We start from the raw sequence: 26,062 nt of genomic DNA on the forward strand, positions 1-26,062 counted from the left end.
AGCATGAATAACATTTTTTCCCTGTCCCCTCTTCCCACATTACACCACAAATGCCTGCTAGGTGGAGCAAGGGCATAAATAAACTGGTTTTGATTCATATAAAAGCTGAAGAGATAAAATCAGGAGACAAAACCCTCTTCATAGTATAATGGATGCAAAGCACACAGGTTTCCTGAAAATTTTATGATTTCCAATGAATAATCAAATACACTCAAACACTCAAACACTTATGTCCTTCTTAAATGCAATAGTTTTTAATTTTTGGTACAAGAGACTGAGATCCCAATCTGCCTATATACAAACAGCACAGAATTACAAAAAGAAAGTTTATCTAAGTCAAATTTCTTAATTTTTATTAAATTCAAAAACTGCAGGAAAAAAAATCACAAGTTTCTAGGTACAAATAAAAACAAATCAGCTGAAATAAAATGGTTGTCAAGTTAAAATCCACTTTCCATAATTTTCCCTTCCTTGCTACTGCCCACAGTATCATCTGAACTCCTAGAAGTGCTTTAGAAATCCATTTTATCTCACCAATAGGATAGTAAACTGTAAGTTTACTATGTAAAAAAGCAAACTGCTTAGGCACAAGGTGGCAGAAGACATAAGCACAAATATTAACCATGCTTTCCTTAATTTGTCAGTAGAAATCCAGGTGTGCTACAGGCCTGCATGGCATTGAATTCAGAATGTCAGAGCTTACTCAGTGAAATAAGGGCTTTTTTTTTTTTTTCATTTGTGTTAACAGTTTGTTGTGTCTTTTTTTCTCCCATAAAACAGAGAGAAGCTGTTAAAGTCAGTGGTATACCTTACTGTTCAGTGCCAGAGTTCAGGCTAGAAGAGTGGCAAAAGTGACAAAATGGGTTCCAGCACCAGAGAATGTAAAGTAGAGAAGCTGTAGTGTGAAAGAGACTGGTTCATACTTGTGTTGTCAGTGTAATTAATAGTCTGGCGACCACCTGCTAAGACAGCATGACAAGCAGTCACATGCTATTTGAAGATATCAGCTGGGCCAGGTCATCACTCTCCCAACAGAGCAGTGATCAAGGTGAACAACTAATGTCTGCTGCTCTTCCAACTACACCTAAAGGAACTGTTAAACAGAAAATTAAATCATAACAAAATTAACACAAGTGTTGTTCCATATTCCACATTCTACCTTTTACCCATCACTTGATACTTGCCATTCTAATAACAGGTGCAGTTCCACTGTCATTCATAAATACAAAATTTTATTTGCACTTCATTAGTTTAGAAAGACCACAATGTTTTTCAATACCACAACATTCAGGACACACCAAGTTATTCAAATATGTATCTACTGATTTACCACAGCTAAACTAAACAGTGCATTTAATAAAAGATATACCAAAGATATAATTCACAAGTTCATTATCAGACAAAATCCTAACACAGTATTTGCTTGATGGGAATAATTTCCACCATTAGGAAAGAAAATAATTTTACCTTAGGTTCCCTTCCCCCAACCCTACAGATGTCCAGACAAAAATACACATATATATTCCTTAACACAGGAAAAGGTATCATCTTAATTTTTTTTTTTTCAAGAATTTGTCTAGGACAGCAGCATTGCTTTTTATACCTTCCTTTAGAGCTTGAATATATCTCCATTCTTTTATTGAAACTTAATGATTCTTGTAACCAAATTTACGTTTATGCAGAAAATTATATATGCTATTTCAAAGTGCAATCTTAGATCTGCACCAGGTGTGATGTCTCAGTACACAAAGAAAGGGTGCAGCATTAAACAAAATAAATAAAAGACTGCCAAAAATTAAACTTAGCTTTTCAATAAATCCAGTCAGCAGAGGATGCTACAGCCAAAAATGTTTTCACTACATTAAAAGGAAACATAATGCTGATTATGGAAGCTTTGTACATAAAGTCCTCTGTTTTTAAAAAATTTGTCTTTAAAATAGTTAGCAAAGCACCATATACTTATCTTCATACCAGAAGAGCTTCTGCCTGCCTGTTTATAATAACAAAGAACTATTACAACATTTATGTCAAGAATAGGTATAGATTTAATTTCTCCTCCTCCTCAACTGGATGTGTGGCAAACCCCCACCGACTGTACAGTATTTATAACACTGGGGCAATGAATGAAACATCATTGTGAGGGAGAGGGGTAATAATTAAATGTTATAGTTGAATCCTACATAGGATTGCATATTTGCATATTTACAAGTTAGTGTGTAGCTCTGACTCGAATAACAAAGTGCAACGAGAAACTGCCAAATGATTGTAGTGCAGAGTAGTACAGATACTTCCTTTACCCTCCTGCTCCTATTTTTCACTCTGGAGGAAGTAACAAGTCAACAGCAACGGACATGTGGCCTTGGGGGAGGCAGTTCTGGTGGGATTTCTGGCTCTGGTTGCAGGGACAGGATACTGTTGGACAACTCATTTCTTATAACATCCAGTGGCATCTTAAAGAAAAGAAAAATCACCTGTAAACAGTCATCTGCATAGAAAGAACTCATTTCAAGAGTTCACTGACAGCCAATGCCTCAATTTCAGGATCTTTTAGATCTTACTAGTGAGATGCAGTGGTCAACAGTCTGTGACTGCATCATGCCCACTATATATTATCCAAGATTTTCACCTGACAATCTGTACTTGCTCTCTGTCCTCCCAAGCATGTGCAGTCATTATTTAAACATTGATCACTTGTGTGACCAGAGGAATACTACCACCTGAGTATTTTACCTTTTTCAGAATGTCATCAACAAGTTTTAGAAATATTTCATCCACATTAAAATTATCCTTGGCACTGGCTTCACAGAACCGCATCCCAGTTATCTGCTGTGCAAACTGATGGGAGAGAAAATAAAATAACTCCATGAAAATATGTGCAAACAGCAACAGATAGCAAATATATCCTCCTCATAAAACCTTAAAAAAAGTCCCAAACACACAACTTTCCCCAAATCTGTGACTGCACTCTAATTCAGCTAATAATCCTGAATCTGCATGGTACAGCAAATATTGCAACATATAGCTAATTTTTGCTTAAAGTAAGTTTATTGGAAAAGCATTCTGCATTTGTTCAGACTTACATCTGAGAAATTCATGTATTCAGTTGACACATATTGCTGCAGACTGCCAAAAAGTAAGAACCCAGAACAGCTAATCTCAACTTCATTATTCAAAATGTAGAAAAGGGAAGTACAGATGCAAGAATTAGCCTTGATTCCAAAAGTCTGGAATTAGCCTTCACTTCCAAATGTTTGTGTATGCCCATACTGACATTGTTCTGACCAAGATGGTGCTGAGTATCACACAACAACAAACATACACTCTTGCCATGTTCCTTAACACTTTTGGGGTTGCACGAGAACAAAAGGAACATGAAAGCAAAGGTGAGCCAAATAATCAAGCAGGGCTGTTGCCTGTCCAAAAATGGTACTGAGAAGCAAACATCTGAAAGAAGGCCCACAAAGATTTCCTGAATAGAGATACATCTCTATTAGTAATTCAAGTCTTCACTACCCCTTCAGAGCCCAAAAGGAGTATCCCCTACACTACTGTACAGTGTAACCCAACTTGTAGCTTACTCTTTCTTCAGACCAAAACCACACTACTCCAGCAGGAACACAGACAACTGCACTTTATATACAAATAAACACCATATGGATTTTGAGAGACAACCACCACCACCACTCTTAATACACTCCCTGCATCCAAAAGTCTGAACAAGAGCAGCCGTGGACCATCAGCAGCAATGCCACAACAGCTTTGCCTCTATACCTGTCCTTACCTTCTCTCCCTGCTGCCGAGTAATCTCTCGATCAACTTCACAGTCCAGTTTATTTCCAACTAATAGAAGCTCTGCATCTTCTGAAGCATACTGCAATTAAAACATTTCTAATTAACTAAACCTAGAAACATAAGATTTTGTGACTCAAACACAATACAAAAAAAGGGAAATTCCTCTACTAAATAAGGAGTCACACTGACAGAGTTTATAGGTAAACATTCTTCCCAGCATTGTTTCAAAAATTTTCAGTTTTTAAATTCCATTTTTAAAACGTGACTTGAGAACTAGCTGTCCTAGTTTATCTAAGAATGAACATAATGACCTTATTTCACAGACAGGAAACAAACCCTCCTCCCCCCACCGCACAGGTTAATGAGCAGTGTTACAGATTTTCACTGACACTTCTAACTGGGACAATTCTAGTTCAAGAAAGCAGGAGTGGACAATCATTTTGCAACAAAAACACATCAATGTTAAATCCTGGCTAAAAGACATCACTGAAAATTAGCTGACAGTAGTTTATTAATTCTAAATTGATGACGCAAATTTCTTTGAGGGAAAAAAAACGCTTGTTAAAAAAAGCATGTAAAAATAAAATACTTAAGGCATACCTTATCAATCATTTTCATCCATTTTGGTAAATCGTCAAATGTTTCCTTCTTGGTGATATCATACACCAAAATAATTCCCTTGGCACTTCTGTAATAAGCTGAGGTAATGCTGTTGAATCTCTCCTGACCTGCTGTGTCCCTAAGAAGCAGCAGCAAACAGTGGCACAAATATTTCACCAATTTGCAAAGTACAGAATAACTTTGTTTACATTTTAATAATAACACCCCCACATTCATTAGAGACACTACATTTCCTTCTACATGTATGAATGTCAGGAAAAAAAATGGAGCAGTACTTTCAATCATAAAAAGTTTTCACATTAAAACTTTATCCCATACTAACTTCACCAAGAAAGGCCACCAAACATTTCTATATGTGTCTGAGAACGAACCTATCCAATGAAAATGTACCAGGAGATAAAACCGGTTTTGAGTTATTGGGGTTTGTTGTTTGTGGTCTTTTGGTTTGGTTTTTTAACAGCCCTGAAAAAATTAATGGATACATGCTTATCAAACACATCCAGACACCCAACTATAAAATGAGCACTGCACTGATAATTTTGATTTGAGCTTTTAGACTCTTTTTGGATCAACCACAGCAATACAGCCATAGCTCTAAAACTACTGCAGAACCTACTGGCACAGAAGTGAATGAAAAGAGTGAGCAATCACTAAGTGGCAAAACTTTTGCAAGTAGGTACCTGACTTTCACACTCACATCTACTTATCTGAGGTGTGCAAGTAACATTTCCATGCTCACTGTCAGCACTGTAGGTATTTCAGACAGGGTGCATTCACACTGGAGGCTATTTTCCAGCCATGACACTAAGTCACCCATACTAGCTATGGCTTCTGTTCCAAAGTAGATGAGACAGAAGGGTTATTTTTTACTGAACCATGGAAGCTTTTGAACTGCTTTTAATCACATCATCAAGCCTGCCTAGGGAAGATTTTTGGCAGTTATACTAAAAAAATAGCTGGTGCATATCCTAAGTCTTAAAATGTGACTGGCATCTCAACTGGGAAGTTATATGGTGCTCCAAAGTGATCAAGCATTTGCTGCTTGTGTTCAGCCTCCAAAATCAATGGATAATTTTGAAATTTCTCTGTTAGAACAAGTCAAAAGATGGATCAAAATTAAAAGGGGAGGGAGGAAAATTGTGTGCATGCGTGTTGTGACTCAAAAATTCAAAATGAATCCTTTTCAACAGTCACATTTTAGACAAAAGGAGGAGAATGAACTTGGGAATGAGATTAACAATGGAGACCTGAAACACTTGTTACCAAGAAAAAAAAAAGGTCATGTTCACAAAATGCCACATTCATTGTCCTGAAGATTTAATCCCTTTAAGGTCTATGCACAACAAGCAGCAGAATAAACTACCACAAACCTAACTCTTCATAAAATTTTTAGGAATTTCAAGAAAGCGAGTTTCAAAGTGAAGTACTTAACTTTCTCCTGAAATTGCCACAAGTGTACTTGATAGCAACAAATATCTGCTAGTGATTTTTATAAAGTAAAGCAGTGTCCACTGGAAAAAGATTTGGAACCTCTGCTTCATAGCCTGCAGGAAAATAATGACTTACACTTCACTGCAAGCCAATGACACTGCAACATGGGGCAGAAGAGAACAAATTCCTATTGCATCCATTTTTGCTTTATTTTTATTCAAATCCCGTTTTCAGAACTTTAGAATTACATTCATACAAACCTCTGGGACCCTACAGAAGATGAAAACAGGTAGTCTGTTTCAATAAGGTCAAGCATCAGTAATATTGCAGACTAGTTTTACAGGGTTAATTGGTTGCTTTCTTATCACTAATGAGGCATTTTTTCTAAAGCAATACAAGTTCTGGCAGCTGAAATTATATATATATATATATATTACTCAGATCACGTAACTCTGCATTCTTTTCTATTACTTCTTTATTATGGTCAGATTCATTTTTTGGAAAGTCTTTTGGATGTTCAGTCCATTAAAAACTTAAAAATTTTAGTATGAACCGTTGATTTTCCACATATGGATAACATTGCTCTAGTCCTTATGAACAGAACGCTCAGAATTATGACCTCGCAGAGCAGCCCCTGTCATCTGTTGCTAATCCATCCTACTGATCAAGTGTATTTGGGATGGGATTTAGCTCCATCATTCTGAGCACATCTAACTGCATGGCAGGTGGAAGGGCATACCTCAGGTGGGAGAATACACCAATTCTATCTTTGCTTAGAGCAATGGGAAAAATTGCTTCTTGGTTTTGTCTGTTTGTTTTGCTGGCCAGTCTTTTCCCTCTTTTCTGTGCCCCTAGTGGAACACAGATATAAAGGGGATACTTCAGAGTCACCTGTCTGTGCCTTCAGGTGAGTGCTAAGGACTTTTAGGAACTCCATCACAGGGTACCAGATCACTAAGTTCATAAATTATAAACACAGAGGGGAAACAAACACACTGATATTCAACTACCCTCCCTGAAGCCAGTCATCAGTGCACTGGATAAGTAGGCCACAAAGAGAACTATGCAACATTACACAACTCTCCCACTCCAGCTATCTCCAATCCCACATTTCCCCATGCCTGCTGAGTGCTCTATCTCCAAGTCCACCTGGTACTATCAGCTTCTCCTTTCTCCACAACACCCTCAGGCTCTTTAAAAGTCTATAGCATTCCTAGGCTTGCTGCACCCTGGGCTCCCATTTGTGTAGGTCCTTCATCCAAATGTCACACAACCTGTAGTCTGGCTTGCTGGCTATTTGGGACACACCACATGCTGTGGCCAGTTTAAAACACCCATGGACAGCCTGGCTGCCCACTACCTATAATAAATGGCCAGATGACCATTGACTGCCACCTGAGTCACACCAATTACAGTGGATTATGGCTGACTTTCTTCGCCTTGCTTGAAGTCACTGACTGCCCCACACTTCACCTCTCCTGCTGCAGCAGGTGGAAATGAAACCAGTCAGCAGGTTTCTGATTGTGAGTGTGATATTCTAACCCTTATTTCCTTTGAAAAGTGGAAGAAAATAAGCTGAATTTGCTGTCTCTAACATTACATTGTATTAGTCTTCAAACTGTAAGGTGAAAGTTGGAACACTATTTCTGCAATAAGTAAGTCTAGAATGCAACCCCAGCTACCTAAGTAAACTACAGTTTGAGAAGAGTATCAAGTTGATCTTTAGCATGGAAAATCTCATCTTCTACCAGCTGCTATCATATTTTTCATGAAAATGTGCAGCAAATTCTTCCAGTGTTGAGGAAAAAATGACAACCCCTAACGCAGAGCTAACATTAAAAGTATATCCAATTTCAAATGCCTTCTTCTCATGTGCAGGGCTGGAGCAATTATTCTTGCTATATTATTTTTGTGGATGTATTACCCTCCTGCAGCTGGAGTAACTTAGTAAGGATAGCTACTGAAGCACTAGTGGAAAGCTGGAAGAAGAGATGACCCCTATTTAACCGGGCTAACAGTACATAACTTCATGACTTTATGAACGGTACTAAGTGCTACTAGTTCTTTATTTGCTCTGGTCAGAATCAACACAACAGCAAAAGTCAGTTCAATTTAGTTCCAATTAAACTCCAGAAATTCAAATAAGAAATTAATACAACCTAAACAATGACTTGGCATAACTGAAAAAAAATCCCAACAGACTACTTTTTTTTTTAAATACTAAAAGCAGTTTTCTTCTGTTGATTTTTTTTTCCAATAAAGTTTTCTAAATGAAAAACATTGGTCTTTCTAATTTGTAATCAGAAACATACAGTGACTACTCGAGCAGCTATAATCTGCAATTACAGAATCCAACTGCTTGACTGTTTTTTGCTTCCAAAACAGAAACTAGACATCACTCCAAAAATACAAACATACATTACACCAAACAAAAGCAAATAAAAAAATCACACAAAGCCCATTTTCAAGTGTTGACTTGTCATGTTCTATGGCAGACTGTATAAAACACAATACAAATACAGTTAATCTTAATTAAAATTGGTTTGGATAATTTCTCTTTTACATAAATGTTCTCTGTGTCTATCTAAACCAGTTGAAACAAACACATGGACAGACTCAAAACTGTCTCTTGGATCTCCAGTTAATGTTTTATGAGTGGTGGTGTAAAGTGGCAATAGAAGTGAAAATATTTTGAAATTTACAAAAAAATTTAACACTAATTTAACCCTTTCACATGCTCCATGCTTTAATGGAATCTACATGCAATATTTTTAAAAACACTTTAAAGTAGTTTTAGAGGTTAATTCTACCTGTCAAACAGATTTTTTTTCCTCCCATAAACCACAAATATATTTAAGATCTTTTATTATACAAATAATTTATTTCAGAGGTACTGAACCAAAGAAACTACATTCTTATATATTCTAGGACAGTGATTTTCCAAGACAACTTTCTCTTAGAAAACCCAGCAGGCAGAATGCGAACTTTTACGAGAATGCACTGGTTTGAAACACCTTCAGAAACAAAGCAAGCTTGTCTTGTTCCCAGGTTGCTGACTACATTGGGCATTAAACCTGTAGAGGCATCAGAGAGCTCCCTTGGCTCCCCAGTGAGGAACTGGGTGCAGTGGCAGGGCATAACTGCTTCCCACAACCAGGTCCTTCCTTTCAGAGGGGAAGCTGGAAGTGACCATGTCAGCTGCTTGTGTCAGCGACTGCCCAGATTACTCAGGTGAGAGGGCACAGTCAGGCACCTGCCTGTCCTGCTTCAAAGCATCAGTGAGAGGTTCCTATTATTTGATCCAGTTTTCCAGCTTTGAAGAAGCACTGATTCACAGATGCTTGGATTTACCTGGACACTTACACTATCCAGTAGTTCCAGTTACTCTACCTCATGGCTTGAGCTGCACGCAGGCATTACTTCTCACAGGACACAGGAGCTTGTGTCAGTCTAGAACTGCAAGGCAGAAGCTGATTTACTGTATCCTACCACTTCTGGCAACCCAAGGGGCACTACTAACTGTTCCACATGGCACAGAACAGGTGGATACTACTCTCTGTTCTCAGTGAAGCTCTATCATTACATCATCTAAGAAGTAGAAGGTTGTTTCCAAACTGGAAGTTGGGGAAATAAGGGAAGCAGGGACCAGACAGGAAGCTAGAGGTGAGAGCAGACACCTCCGTGATCCTCAGGGCACAGCTGCCAATTATGAAAGGAACACAGGAGACAAGCCCTTTTGTATTCTACTCTCCTAACAGCAGCAGGTGTGAAAGCTGCTTTCAAAAGGACATCTTGCACACCTAATTGCTTGAAATATTCAACACAGTACTGTTTTAATGCATCTTTTGATAAACTCAAGTGGTAGAGCTTTGCGGAAAACACTCTGCTGATAGCAGTCAGGGGAGAGACAGGTCAAGTGACCATAAAAATACCAAAGTGAAACTTAAAAAAAACCTGTTCTTGTTTCACTCTTGAAGCAAAATTGCATGCTTTGAAACGTACCTTTAGTAATTTTAAGGAAACAGATAAGCGTAACTTCAGAAATTATCTGTTCACTGAATAAAATAGTTTTCTTGTAGTAAAGTTACTGCAATCAATGTATGTAACACTACCAGGAAGTATGAGGCAACCGAAATTCTGTCACTGTGTAGGTATGAAAGGAGACTGTTTTAGCCATGCAACTGAACTCTGCATTCCTAAACTTCCAAGTGTTTGACTTGGTAGACTGCTTTCCTCTTCAATCTAACCACTGGAGGTACAATAAGGAGCTGAGGGAGCTGGGGTTGTTTAGCCTGGAGAGGAGGCGGCTCAGGGGTGACCTTGTCATTCTCTACAACTCCCTGAAAGGCGGCTTTAGCCAGGTGGGGGTCGGCCTCTTCTCACGAGTAACAAGGGACAGGACAAGAGGAAACAGCCCCAAGTTCCACTAGGGGAGGTTTAGATTGGCTACTAGGAAAAAAATCTCTTCACCAAAAGGATTGTCAAGCATTGAAACAGGCTGCCCAGAGCAGACATGACCCTTGGGGACAGTGTCTAGTGGGGGACTTGGCAGCACTGGGTTAATGGTTGGACTCATTGATCTTAAGGGTCTTTTTAAACCTAAATGATTCTGTGATAATAAGAGTTTATAGGTAGGCCCAACAACATACACAACACAATTCAGAATTCATTAGCAAAAGTCATGCTTATCTAATTGCTTTTCTAAAAAACTAAAAGTATGCCAAGGCAGTTTTAAAGATTAAGTATAAGAACAACATTTTAACAGCCACTGTTGGAGACAAAGTGACACTTAGGAGCAGGATGTCATGTTCATGAATTTTATCATATTTTAAAATATCTCTTTACATTGTGTTTTCCTTGCCATTTTAGTAGGGCTTCCCACAGGAGTTATTATCTCATCTTAGCAACCTATGAACTTTTAAACTTAATTTTTGAAGTTTCCTATATCCTACTAGCATATTCTCAATATGTGGAAAATAATGGTTTAAACATCTCTTTTCCAAAAAAACTTCATTCCTAGAATATATTTATTCAACATGAGAATTGTTTTTATAAGCTTAGCACATTTCACAGTACGAATGCATATTAGGCATACATTAGCATCTCCACATCAGAATTTTTTGTTACCTCTGTCAGCTTCAGCAGACCCTGGCTAACAATTGCTGGCTCAACTGCCAGTCTTGTGGTCATAGGTTTCCAAACAGGGACAGATGAATGAAGACATGCCACTAACATTCAAGTGTTAGGTGACTGATGAGACCAAAGATGAAGCAGCAGTTAACTCAGAGGGAAGCAAGACAGACACATGGTGTGACAGACAGAATTGATGGTGACCTGCCAAGAGGAGTTAGTAAACTGAATTCACTGCATCTATGTAGTTAAGAACAAAAAACTACCAGAAAATCCCAAAAGTGTAATAAAAAGAATATTTAGAGCTTTCCCCCCCCTCCATGGATTGTTAGCAGCTTAAACAGTTTAACTACAATGCCAATTATGCATCACACACTGTTAATAAACCACAGCTAAGCTTCTACACAGGAGTATGTAAGATTAATGTATAGAACATAGCTGGTTTATTCTCTCATAATTATGTTTATGTATTGTACTGCTCTGCAAAACAAAGGAGCTGTTAAGCTCAATAATTTCTAAACAACAAAAATTGTATTTATCACTAACATGGAGAACCATTACCAGAAAACATGTAGCCTACTCCAGAAAGGAAGAGTTTAGCTCAGACATCGAACTTCCTGTAGTAGGACATCAGTACCAGTAAAGGTACAGTCTTATTTGCATGAAATTGCTTTATTTTTCCATGCTGTTTAGAGTGGATATGATTTACTTAAGTCTTGAATGCCCTTTGCTTTGAAGTTATTTAAAAACAGTGTCAAAGAAACAGCACTGCCTATACCAAGTTTTAGAAAAACAGATTAGAAAATACTTCACAGTTGCTTTATGACTGCTGTTACAATGAAGGTCAGTTTTAATCAGTCCAGAAAAACAAAGAAAACAAAATGCACTTTCTCTAATGTCTATTTAACACAGTCAAGTTTTGTTGTTTGTAGAACTCCTATTTCTTGTGTAGGTGATGTCATTCTTCCAGGAAAAGGGGCTCGAGGCCTTTGTGATGCATTAATATTTCAGTAATTACACTCATGCCCTACTTCTAGCTTTAGCTCTCCTTCTCCTCCTTTACCCTCACAAAAATCTAAGAGCTATTTGATTTTGTTTAAGTCTTGTGGGGATGGAGGAGAGAAGTAACAGGGTAAGAGCTAAACCAGCTTATAACAGTTAATAGTAGTATTAGACAAGCATATTAATTCATGCTAGAACATAAAAATTAAAACATACTGCTGGTTGCATGTTTGTTTTACTTACCAGATTTGTAATCTAATTTTCTTTCCTCTTAGCTCTACTGTTTTGATTTTAAAATCAACACCTATAAATAAAATACAGTAAACAGAAAAGGAGGAATAAGAAGCAAAAGTAATGAGGGTGCAATTATTATTTTTTGATACTTTTTATTTTAGATCAACTTGTAACAGTCTGAACAAGCAGAAGGGTTTGCACCACTATGGGTCAACTCAGGAACATCATGGGGATTTGACAACCACTATATAGCCTGTGAGCCATCCAATTTGGCAACATCACAACATAAACCTTCCACTTCATGCAAAATTTCCAGCAGCAGGTAAACCCAACACAACAGTAAAACAACAGGCACAGTATGATTGTTCCTCTCCTGTTCACCTTGACTGTCAAGGACAAGCCTGTTCTACTTCCAACTGGCACAGATGCCCTGGAGGCATGGAGCAAAACCAATCCCTCCACATCAGTTTTGCTGTTTGTGAAGCAGCAACGATACAGGTCTGGCTTCCAGGATGGATGCTTAGCATCTGTAAAGTACTGTAGTAGAAGTGCTGGAATTGAGGTTGGTTTATAAAGAAGTTTGTCAGCACTGTCATTGTTAACTCCTACAAATATTTATTAGCAAACTTCTTATATTCAAAGAGGGCATTTGACTTCTAAAATTTATTTTATACCTGTATGGTATTTTTATTCACCACCTCAAAACTCCAGTCACATTTTGAATGCACGCTAAATATCAAAGATAGAACCACAAAGACTTTGTTATACAGAAAGATTTTAACTTCTATTAAAAAAAATACTGCTGGCCACCAACACAAGACATACTGTGGTCAAACAATACCTAGACACAAAAGATTACCACCTTAACTACAAAAATATTTCAGGGAATAAATGTCCTAGAATATCATAGATTTGTAGATTGTGAACCTGTTTATTTTAGGATACATTTGTATGAAGATTTTTGTTTCAGTTCTTCCTTCTAAACATCATCCCTCCTAACAGTGCTAAATCAAAAAGGGAGAAATAAAAAGACATGAGAACACGGTTCAGACCCATACACTCAAGCAATAGAAACACAACTTGTTGGAAACACTTTTGCTATTTCACATGCAATTGTAAACTAAGAACAGGGATGAAACTGAAGAGGAAAAATGGTTTTTATTTTCTCAAACAAGAACTACACATTTTCCCGAAGACTACCCGTGGTAAAAATTGGGTGTCCCTGCTAATATTAAGAAATGAGATTGAATTTTGACAGAAGGGGCTGAACTTGGCCATTATATCCCTACTTTTAGTTTGCAGAGCAGGTGGACATTGTTCAGTCAGATTAAATAAATGGAAGGATCACTGACCTTCATTCTCCTAAACAAATATCCCCTCTAACAGCTTGCAGCTGGACATTGTTTATTGATAAAACTAATGGTCATCACACCATGACATTTGTTCTCCTTCTCCATGTCCTTAATAGAGTCTAGCACACTTAATCACCAATTCTTGGAGAGCTATTCAAGACATATGATGCCTGTACTTCACGTACCAACAGGTATCTCATTCAAACCCCAGGAATGAAACTGTTAAACTGATTTGTACTAAACAGTCTAAAATCTTAACGGCAATTTTCAAGTATTCAATGCAAATTGACAAAAGTATTAGAATTATTAAAATTTCAAAGAATTTATTAATCCTAACTTCAAGAAATCTTTTTGTACACTTCTGAAAAGCGGCTGTCTGCTAGTGCAAAAGCAGAAGAGAAATGACCCAGCTATGTTCTAGTATCCAAAGTGTGCGAAATGAGAACTCTTGTAATTCTATTCTAATAATGGTATATTTTTAAAGAAACACATCCATTTCTACTGTTATAAGCCTTTTCTCTATATAAATGCATTTAAAATATAAAATGCAATTGTCTTAATAGTCACAACCTTGTCTACAAGATAGTAACTTTACTTAATTAACTGTAATTGCTTGCCTCAAATCTCTTCTGTCCTCAAGGAAGTTTGAATATAACTGCCCAGACATCTCAATCCCAATTCCCAATCCTGCCATTCTGTCATGCACAACATATTATATTATTTGCCATTTATCTGATACTAAAAAAGTCTAAACCATCTCTGATCCCAAGGTGAGTGTTAAAACTGCCACAGGGACTTCATGAGTGTTTCAATAACTACAAAACCAAAGTATTTTTATTTTTATGGAAGTGGTTTATACACTGCTGTCTTACACAAACCAAGAAACAAAAAGCTTTTGTTATATTTTTAAAAATGAAAAATAATGAACTATGGAGAGAAAATTCAACTGTTGTAATAAACCACATTTTCAACCTGGGACTTCCTGGGACTGGAAGGCACAATATATGAATAAAATGAAGTAGAAAAAAGCCTACGTATTAAAGAGATGGTTTCAAAATAAATAATATGTCAACAGTATTCTTATTTTAAAGGCAGATCTTTCTGTTAATCATCCTAAAGTTATACCATGAAATATTTCCCTACTGTGAAATTTTGCAAGGAACAATACATACAAGTAACAGTTTTGGAAAAGCAGACAATCTTCTACAGAATTGTTTGAATCATTTAATACTTAAGTCAGACAGAATGCCAGAACTGTGCAGAGGTTGCTCAACTACTTTTTATAATTAGTAATGCTCTGCAAGCATCAACACAATACCAAAAGCATCATGTCTGCCAATACTGAAGGAAAAAATCAGGCAGCTTTCCTTTTGCACACGAAGAAACAAATTCCTAAGCCTGTCAGGTTTCATTAGCATGTTTCACCATAGACTGCCAAAGCCAGTGCTCTGAGTTTACATACAAATTAGTAATTCAATTAAAACAACAACACAATAATTTGTTTTCCACTTCAATTTCAAATATTGCATTGAATTAAGAAAAAGGTCAATGAAAGAAACTATTTAGCTTGACATATGTTAATGGAAATACCTAAATGAAAAGTTTTGCTATCCATACGATTACTCTTGACAACTCCATTAAATCTGAACAACATATCTTATAAAAAGAAGTGATTTTAAAAAACTCTCTTTAGCTGCTACAACACCAGCAAACTATCAGTGGTTTGCATGCTACCTAGCTTGCATTTAAAGGCCTGCTGGCTAATTTATTGTCAGTGAATAAGAAAATATACACATGCCAGGAAATCTGACAAGTGCATGTGCTTATGACCATACTGAAGTGTGCCACTTGCCAGGTCACAGTGATGTAAGGGGAACCAAAAGGTTTATTGCAATCTCCCCTCCCATTAAAAAGCCAGCCTTGTCTCTACGTATCAGGCTGGCACGGGTAACAGGCAATCAATAATTTTCCAGATTTATTACACTCAGACAACAAGTAAATCCAAATCACCATCTCTCTTTTTATGGATTAAAATGGTATGTGTTTTGGATGTCACATTTTGACCCTCATTTTTCGCTGGAAAGGCCTTTTTCAGGAGTCCAAACAAACATCTTATGAGAACTAATGAAAAATGCACAAAAATACAGATCTCAGTCTCTGGTTTGGGTTTCTGATTTTGCACTTATTTAAGCATTTGAAGGTATACTGATTGAGCTTGCCCTACAACATAAAACTGCAAAGGAGCAACTCTTCTCTCCCCACAGCCTACATATATGTCAAATAAGGCATTAAGGACAGCACCACTAACGTGGTGTGTATCACGTAAGTAAAGGATTTGCAACATTTTATATATACATTATAACCATATATATATGGTTGTTCTTAGTAGCACATGAACTTTGGATGAAAAATATACCTTGTGCAAAGAACATATATTACAACATGCACTCAACTGAAGCTATGCCTGCCTCCTCCAGGAAAAACAAAGGGCTACTAGGATAGAAGGGTTTAAAAGTATATTAAACACACAGCCAAAGAACCCATCTGCACTCTTTTCAAAACTAAACAGCCTTAAAAGAAAGAGAACAGAGACTCAAAATAGAAGTTCTAGATAAGGGCAAGTCACTGAGGATGACATCTCTTGTCAATGAACCAAACTTGAAACTGTTTCAAACTCAAGACTGAAATCCTATAAAAATGAAACCTAGCCCAGAACTGACTACAGTAGGTTAATTTCTCACCCCAAACAGGAACTAGAAGTCATCTACTAAAGCACAAACTGAAATACAACTGGGTGCAGTGTTTCTTTTTAAAGCTAAAAGTATTTGTTTAGAAATAAAATAGCAAAGAAACTTCTTACTATCCACTTTGTGTTTAAGTTTTCAATATTTAATTTCTTTTCATAAGAGACAGAAAAAGAAAGTGGAAACAGTTTTGCTTAATGCACACAGAGTGACCTTTCAGTGGATAAGATTTCCTGGTAACAAAGTTAATGGAAGAGCTGGGAAAACAGATGCAAATAGAGCACAAAAAACCCCTCCAACTAAAATCAATTCCAATGGATTCAGTTTTCAGAGGCCTATTAGTGATTTGCATCAAAGTAATTCAATCAGTGAAAGATAATCAGACCGTGCTTAAAGAAACACAATCAGTTTAAAAATTCAGAGGTTATATACCAATTAGCCATTAAAACAGACATATAATTTGAAGACTATGACAGGTTATTTAATTTGGACATCTGACAGCATAATGCAAAAATTTTTCTTACTTATGCTACATTCAATAACTGAGGTCACATGAGTTTTGACGTAATAACCATCTTTATTAGTCCTGGTCTGTAACTCAAACAATACAATACTTACACCTATCCCAAAACTGCCAAAGTCAACGAAAAGATGCTCAAGAGCATGCTTTCTGATTACTATCATCTTGGGGGGAGGGAGGGGTGGGGAGCAATCCACAACAAAAGGTACATAGGGAGGACAGGAAAAGGTTATAGAAACTGCTCCCAGGAAAAAAAGCCCAAACCCATTTTGTCTTATTTTAATTGAAGCTCTAGGGCAAGCACTTAAGTTTTTAAAACACACCAAAGTGGAAATGCCTCTTTCAAACTGCATGTTATAAATTAAAAAAATTTAAAGAAGAGATTTGGAATCATTTAGTGCTGAGTCAGATATAAGTCTGTGTGGGGATTATTTTAGAGGCAGGTAAAATACATTGTCCATAGAGCTTCAAACATGTAATTCTAGAATGATTAACATGCAGACATTTGAGACTGCTCGCCTAAAATAAAAGTGTACCCATACCTCAACTGGCAACTGTGCTACAGACTAGAATGAAACAGATACCAAATATTTTTCTTCTGTATAATATACATGCAGTGAGTAGATTTTGAAGGTGTACTGTCAAGTGATTTTTTTCAATACACGTCTTCTAAACATTTCAGATGCTTGGTACTTCCCAATTCAGTGAGAATGGAGAAAATTATAATTTCTTTACATTCTTGTGAACAGTAAAATCGTAAGGCCTTTCAGAAAATGTAGGCTTTTGACACTATTTAGGATACTAAGTTCAAAGCATGCACCAAAATGTTGGTGAACAGAACGAGGTGGAAGAAGAAATTGGAAGGAGTATTTCTCTGTGGTTTCATGAACAAGACTTCTTTTCAAACTTCTGATTATAAAACAGAAAAACACACTGAGCTACTGGTCTGCAACTGCCTGACATGAAAGGAAAACTGAATGGAAAAAGAAAGGTTATTTCACGAGCAACACTATTTAGATTTTTAGAAGGCAGAACCTATTTCAAAATCAGACTGAAATCAGCATTTTGTTTTGAGCATCAAGTTTCCCTTTCCTTGGGATATCAGCAGAAATGAGTTGTAGAAGTGTTGCTACCCAACTTCCAGAAGGCCCAGGGAATCATATGGCCCTATTTTCTTCTTTTTCTTCGCTACTGACACACTCAGCTGTTCACAGCAGAGACTGAGTCTGACAGCTGCATTCCACTCTCCTTGCAAACTAAGCTCCCCATTTGACACCATTCAAGTGGCCTCTTCACTCTGCCTGTTGTTTTACTTGCATATTCTCATATATGTCCTGACTAGGCGCTACAAGGCTCTCTGACAGTCCTGTAGTGTTGATATAACCCAGTGCCCGAATATTTCTATCAGCTGAAGTTAACATCTAGTTTATAAACAAAAAAAAAAGAAGTCAACTTCAAATTTACTCTTCCTTATAACCTCTTGTTAATTAAAAACCCCATACCTTCACAAAACCCTGTTCCTAAACCCTAATAATTTAAATTATCTACCTACATTTTCCTGTTTTAAATTATGGTTTTGTTCACTTACGAGGATTCAAATGATTATGCATAGCAAACCATTGCTGACTATACCAAATGCTGTAAAATACACTTAGTTGACACATCTGAGGCAAACAATGACTGGCCAGGTGTTTTCACTTGCTGGAGTCCCTATGTTGTCTATTACAAGTGACTACACTGCTCCTAAAGGTAAAAGGCAACTTCCAGGGGACACAGGCTTCTGTCATAATTTGCACTTCTTAAGACAAACAAGGAGGTTCATATTTGCTCCCTGATTATCTTAAGGTCTTGTGGAAGACAAAACTGTTTTTCCCTGTGAGTTTCCAGCCTCCTGCTCTCCTCTGTTTATAGTTTGGCAAGAAACTGCAGTAGCACCATTAATAAGGTATTGGTATGGTTTATTTACACCATTCTGCACTAGTCAAAAAGCCAACACATAAAGCCAGCTGTATTAATACCCTGGATATACAAAAGAACAGTCACTTCTCAAAGAAATACTTATCCCTCATCAAAACTTCCTTCCTTTTATTTATACAACAGCAGAAATTTCTCACCTTGTGTTTAGAGCTGTTTCTTGATTAAAGCAAGAACATCTTACTGTTACTTTGTCACAATGTGGTAAACTAAGAAACATCTATTTCTACTCTTTCTCCCCTCCCCCCACACCAAGTAAGCTTTCAGTGCCATCTTATTGAAGGGCGAAAAATTTTTAAAGAAAAATTAAAATGAATTATACTTGTCAGAGAGTCCACAGGCACACAAGTGTATCAAAGAGAGAAATGTTCTTCTGGTTCACTCAGGGTGATTTTCTGAAAATTTTATAGATTGTTCTTCATCTCAGATCACATCTAATTACTAAATTTATTTTTAAGCCATAATTTTGATTTACTGAAAAAAAAAAATCCAAATTATTAGTAAGCCACATACTATGTTTACAGTGCCTGTAAGAATGAATACTGATTAGATAACCAAAAAGATTGAGGAGCAACTTAAAGGGCAGTTCTGAAAAATGGCAGGTACTTTGAAAATGAGTAGTCTGATACTTTTAAGTGAAAATAATTATATGACAAGCTTATGGGAATGAAACTGAACACTTATGCTGTTAGCCCACATTTTTTAAGGATAAAGAGAAGGAAGACAGGTTTGAATTGTGACAGAAACCCCAAGCATATGTATACGTACATATAGAAAGATATATATGTGTATATTTGTACATCACATATAAATATCTATATACTGAAGACAGAAGTTGCCTTACTTAAGAGTATTCTGATAAAATACAAAGCTAAAGTTTTCACTATTGTTTTCTGCACTAGGAATTTTGCAAGGACATGGGTATTTTAAAAAAATTAATAGGAAAAATACCACTTGGAAGGAAAAAGCTATGGACCTCTGAAAATCTTAGGCATTTCCAACTTCCATACCATTTCACATGAAGGTGAAACAAGGTCAAAGAGCATTTCTGTGAAGTCAAAGGAGTCTTGCACCACAGCGCATTTACATGCCACTGATCTGGATCCCCCAGGCTGCTATTAGCCCAGCACAGATCACAGGTCACTAAATTCCCATCCTGATCCACAACAAACCTTCCCATTACAAACTCCACCTATTATTTTGCTTGTAAATGAGGACAGAAGGAAGCTTTAGTGTTTACTACAAGTGATACTTTGGTTTCCTATCAACAGCTGGTAAAAGAGCCAGCAAGGCACAAGGCACATGAACTGCACTGGCATCATCAAGGGCAAGGCCTCTTTCCTGGGATGATTTTAGACCTGGTGAAAAAGAGCTGAAAGATAAGACTAGGTCTCAAGAGACTTTACATACTGAGCCAGCATGTAAAAGAAAAGCTGAGGAGCTCAACTTGATTTGAGGGACCAGGACAATCAGCATCCTGAGAGGTGAGTCAGTACAGGGCCTCAGGTTTGGGAGAGCAGGAACCTCAGGTTCAGAGAATAAAACCCAGAGAGAAGTGTAATAATCTGTGGCAAAATTAGATCGACAGGAAATACTGCTGAGTACAGAATTCTGTAGATCTGTCATGGAAGAAAAACAGCAGAGACACTGAGAATGAACTAAGATTTGGTGGATTAGGTAGGACATACAACCATGAGACTGAGCAGTAGTTGGACAGACGCTGGGAAGAGAACAGAGTCCATTGAATATTAAATAAAGGGACTCTGATGAAAAAGAGGGCGAGATAGCACCATTAATATATATATATATATATATATATATATATTTAACATCACCACTATGGAGATGTGAATTAGGATATCTTTTAGGATAAGAACTAGTCAGGGAAGAAGCAGAGGCAAACACTTTTTCTTCACCCCCATCCTTGAATCTTCTTACAAACGCAGCAATGAGTATCTACTACCTGTGGAAAGATCATCCTTTTCCACACCGTATTTGGCATATTTTTTTTATTTGTCAACTCTGGAAAACCTTCGAGTGATAGCTTTGGATTCTGCTCCTATGTGAATAATGCAGGTGCATGGGGGGAGGCAACAAATAATAAATGGAGATCAAATTTTACTTTAAAAGTGTAGATTTATATTTGTTGACAAAGCTAATATGCCAATATTAGCCTTGAACAAGTTATCATTCCATTACAGAAAGACAGTGGATTTAACACTGGCATGGAGAAAGTAATTTTACATTTTTCAAAAATCAGTAAATATTTGAGCATGCTGGGTATTCTCAGTGCTATGTAAATAGCAGATTTAAGGAGACACAATATTCCAGGCAAATAATTTCATGCCCAAAATAAATACATCAAAAGAATTTTAGATCAACAGCACATTGTGTACCGTTATGAATAATGTGCTGAAATCTGCCAAGCTATTTTTGAACACTTTCAAAGAAGTTCCGTATCTGAGCTGAGACTGAAGACATGTTGATGTGTTTTTATTAGAGAATTTTCTTTACCAATCTGGCAATGTAGTCTTCTTAAATTAGCATTTAAATACTGTATCTTTCTTAACTGATTCCACACCTTCCCTTTTCTGCAGAAACACTCCACTTTTCAATGACACGGCATTATTATCAGCACTTAGGGACAGGAGACAGAAAAGGTCTTTGTACATTTGCAATTCTTTCACTGTCGGAGGAAGTCCTCTGAGTAGCCTCTGCTTTCATACAAAAGCTTAAGGTGCTAAATGTTGTTCTCTTTGTCCTACACATCCACAGGTTTAATATAAAAGCATGAAAGTAAGGTTGAGACCATTAATACCAAGGTAAGGAAATATGTGTTCCAGCATTCCATTTTAAATACAGCTTTGCTAATATAAGGTACATAAAAGAACATGCAGTTTTTTGGTTGGTTACATAGCCTTTTCAAATTAAATCTCAATATATATATTCAGTTTAGATAACTTCCTCTGAAACTGGATCAGTCACAGGGTTTTCACTGATGTTTCAAAACACATTCTCCACTTGCAATTCTTGAAAACCACTGCAGTTCATGGTGACAAAGGAAGAGCTTTAGGATTTCAACTGTGTATTAGAGGCTGAACTCAGGTTGTTTTGGAGTGTGGGTTATTTTCAATCTATATGAAATGTAAATACCAGAGGTTACTTTTTCTTACTTTATAGTGCAAAAAAAAGCGGAGTATGAGCTGACTATGAAAAGCTCTTTCATTTAGCATTCAAAAGATCTGGGGGAATCTCAACAGTTCTCAAGTTTAGTCTGAGGACCTTGAAAGAATGCCATTACTATTGAGTCCTTCTACATGTATTTTGGCACAAGTTGATTTCTCTATGCTCCTTTATGTTGGCACAATTTGTACAACAAAATTACGTAACCTTCTGTCTAGCAGCATATCACTACTTATTTCCTGTTTTTTCTTTAAAATAAGGAAACTTTTCTGCTTAAATCACTGTCTCAGTTATTTAGGAAATCAGTTTTGTTCAAAAGGCACCACCCTGGAAGTCTGGACCGGGGTCTAGACCACCTCCTCTCATTTCTCAAGATTCACGGCAGGAAACTAACCCCAATTACAGAGAGCAGCCCAGACTTGAAGCAACCCTTAATGTGGGTCAACCTAAACAAGATGCAGGAGAGTTAAAAACAATGTCTAGACCAGGAGAATGTATAAAGAATGCATTCCTCTATTAGTTGTACTTGAGTTGTACTATAAATTTAACTAATCTGCTCATCTAGAGAAGCCATCAGCATTTCTTCATTACAACACATCCCTTGAGCATTAATGCCTCTGATATGCTATCACTGTCTTTCTCACTTCTCCAAGGTTAAGCTGCCAACTTCAAATCAAAAAAATTATCAATGTAACAGTGCTACTCTGCACTACCATATCTGGATTCTTAGACAGCCTAGGAAAGAATTAAATAACCGAAAAAACACATATTGAAACAAAAGTATGAGTAACTGTGCATTATTTTCTTATTGGAAGACCGTTTTGGATAGTACTAACTCAGCTTCCAAAAGGCAATATAATCACTTCTCATCAGATGCTATAAACTTCCTCACATTCCAAGCTACAATTAAGTTAAGCATACATATTTTCCAGTGACAGAGACTTTAACAACCACCTTGCTGCAATACTCAAGAGTTCAACTCCAAGGATAGGACTCTAATAACAATGCAGGCTAACTAGCTTGTTTTCCTCCCTTTACACACTCGTGTATTAAAAGACGGTAGGCATTAAATTGCCTCCAAGACTCGCACAGATGACTAAACCATGAATAAGACAGCACACTACAGAACTAGAAGCTTGCTCTCTAGTTAGTTGTATGAAGAGCCAAACACGCAGTGTTCTCAAGAAATAAAACATTAACCTCGGATCTAACATCACAGGAGGTTCTTCATGAAGCCACAGCAGCCATCTGGAGTTAATCTGACTGCAGTCTGGAAGAGTAGCTGAATACACTGGAAGAGTACACAGAATACACACTGCAACTTTTCAACTCCTGAAATACTTCTGTCTCCTTACACGCAACATCTAAGACTTAAGCACAAAAACCTGCTTTACCAACCATGCCTAATTTTTTGTTTAAATTGTTTGCCGTTAGCAAGGCTGAAACAGGACAGCCAGCAGCTTCTCAGAACTCCCAAAGGTAACTAGGACATCCACGATCCTTCCAAGAAGAGCTGTGAAGCCCCTGAGCTTCCCATGGCCGAGGAACCCACCCGGGGAGACCCAATCCCGCTGGCCTGGGCGGGAAGGGGACGGGGACCACCGCGCGCCCCGGAGGAGCGAAGGGTCTGGGAGGGAATGCCCGGCACGCGGAGAGCGGGCCCGCACTCGGGGAGAGGCGGGACAGGGGCTGGGGAAGGGCGGCCGCCGCACCGAGCCCCGCGTTCCCACGGCCGGGCCCCGAGAGCACGGGGGGAGGAGCGCCCCCTCCCCCGGGACGGGACGGGACGGGACGCGCTCCCTTACCCACGGTGGACTTGCAGGCCTCGCAGAAGGTGTCGTCGGTGAATCGCTCCATAAGGCTGGTCTTGCCCACCCCCCGCGACCCGATGATGATCACCTGCAGCTTGAAGTCGGCCGGGCGCGGCGGCTGCTTCCTGCGGCGGGACTGTCCCCCCGAGAGCGCCGGCGACCCCGCCGCCGAACCCGCCCCGAGGTCCAGCCCGCCGCCCCCCGCCCTGCGCTGCGGCAGCCCCGAGCCCGGCTCCATCAGCGACGCATGCGGCGGCGCCGCGCTCCCTCCCCGCCCTCCCCGCCACGGGCGCCGACCACTGCGAGGCAGGGGGAGGAGGGGGCAGCGAGGACGAGACGCGGCCGCCGCCCGGCCCTGCCCGAGGGGAACGGGAACAGCCACAGGAACGGGAACTGCGCCGCCGCCGCCGGGAGCGGCGCGCCCAGGCCCGCGCCCGCCCGCGCAGCGCCCTCTGCCGCGCCGGAGCCGCGGCCGGGCCGCGCCGCAGTGCCGGGGGCGGGAGCGCCCGCCCGTCCTGCCCCGCCCCGGCCCGGGCCGCGCCGCTGGGCGCCCCGAGACGGCGTGCGGAGTGTGGCCCGGGGGTTCCGCCTTGCCCCAGCCCCTCCTGGGGTGAATCGCCGTGCGCTCTGTCGCTGCGCAGCCAGGTCTTGCTTCGGGCTCCCAGTGGGAGCTGCCTCTGCCGGGACGGCCGGGTCTCCAGCGGAGAGGCAACGAGGATGGTTGAGGGATTGGAGCATTGCTCTTGGGAGGAAAGGCTGAGGGAGTTGGGCTTGTTTAGCCTCAAGAAGAGACGACTGAGAGGGTGTATATAAATATCTAGGGAGCGGGTGCCAAGAAGATCAGGCTCTTCTTCGTGGTGCCGAGAAATAGGACAAGAGGCAACGGAGGAAGCTGATGCACAGAAAGTTCCATCCGAACATGAGGAAGAACTTTTTCACTGTGCAGTGACCGTGCACTGGAACAGGTTGCCCAGAGTTATAATAACTGGAGTTATTCAGGAGCCTTGTGGACACAACCCTGTGCAATGTGCTCTGGGATGACCCTGCTTGGGCAGGGAGGTTGAACCAGATGACTCACTGTGGTCCCTACCTACATGACCTGTTCTGCGATTCTTGATTTTGCGATTTTCTAATTTTGTCCCGCTTAAATTTACCCTCAGGTAGTCAAGCAGACCCCAGCCCTGGGCAGACGCCCTGTATGTGGTAGCACACATGCGTTTGGGGTCGTCCAGGCATGGATTTCACTGTCAAATCTCTGAACATGGTACGTGCTCACTCCTGGGCACCGACCTTTTCATAACAACCTTCTGTGCCAGCTCAGTTGTTCAAATTCCAAGCAAATAAAAATATGGCTGTAGAGGATAAATAGTGTGAGGGAATAATAAATCATGTGAGGGGAAAATGATTGGGATGAGTGTTGCTCATTGTAGTTTTTAAGGAAATTTCTATCTCTCCAAGCTCTGAGGACCTAGAGTTCAGAGAATGCCGATTTTTCAGATGCAACTGGCGGCAAAGGGTGCAAAATCACAGAATGGCCTTGGTTAGAAGGGACCTTTAAGATCATCTAATTCCAACCACACTGCTATGGGCAGGGACACCTTTCACTAGACCAGGTTGCTCAGAGCTCCATCTAACTTGGCTTTGAGCACTTGCAGGGATAAGGCATCCATAGCTTCTCTTCCAGAGGTAGGAGGGATTCATGGTTTTAAGAGAATCTGAAATCTACATGTAGGATAAAGTATTTTGAACATGAGAGGCACAGATAGCCAAAGCTGGTGGAGATGTGAGAACATTTGGTCCCATTTTCTATATTCTCACTACCATTTGTAAGCTAAGGAAATTTATCAAGGGAATGTGAAATTGGGGATTACATTTAGGAAACCATTGCCATACAGGAATGACTTTCTCAATAGCTGATTTTCTTGAGCAAATGAGACTATTTGACAGTGATGCTAAGTTTCCAAGAACAACAAACAAACAAAAATAGAAAAAAACCCCAAACAAGCAAATAAAAAGCCCCCCCCAAATAAAATGAGAACTAGAATCAATTTAACATTTTTCTTAATTGCCACTAGTTTACATCACAAGAAAAACTGGTAGTTTCAAATAGGTAGAATGGTCTAAACCTTAAAACAAATAAACAAAAAACTTAATGTAACAAACACTTCTTGTACATTACACTCACCCTACCCTCTCATTACTGATTATATATATAATATATAATGTTATAATTAGGTATTTAAAGGGGCAATTCACCACTAAGAGTGA

At 38.9% G+C, this 26,062-nt stretch overlaps 1 protein-coding gene across 1 annotated transcript; it reads right to left on the reverse strand.

The window, feature by feature from the left end:
• Positions 1-232: 232 nt before the first annotated feature.
• Positions 233-24,121, reverse strand: RAB12 (RAB12, member RAS oncogene family). The gene is made up of 6 exons (XM_032122137.1): positions 23,789-24,121; positions 12,220-12,280; positions 4,393-4,531; positions 3,782-3,871; positions 2,731-2,835; positions 233-2,450 (listed from the first exon to the last, which is right to left on the reverse strand). Exons 1-6 carry the CDS (start codon positions 24,030-24,032, stop codon positions 2,337-2,339), a joined length of 753 nt encoding a protein of 250 aa, XP_031978028.1. The 5' UTR covers positions 24,033-24,121; the 3' UTR covers positions 233-2,336.
• Between the last annotated feature and the right edge of the window lie 1,941 nt (positions 24,122-26,062).

Source organism: Corvus moneduloides, chromosome 1 (assembly GCF_009650955.1).
Source record: "Corvus moneduloides isolate bCorMon1 chromosome 1, bCorMon1.pri, whole genome shotgun sequence".
NCBI classification, from domain to species: domain Eukaryota; kingdom Metazoa; phylum Chordata; class Aves; order Passeriformes; family Corvidae; genus Corvus; species Corvus moneduloides.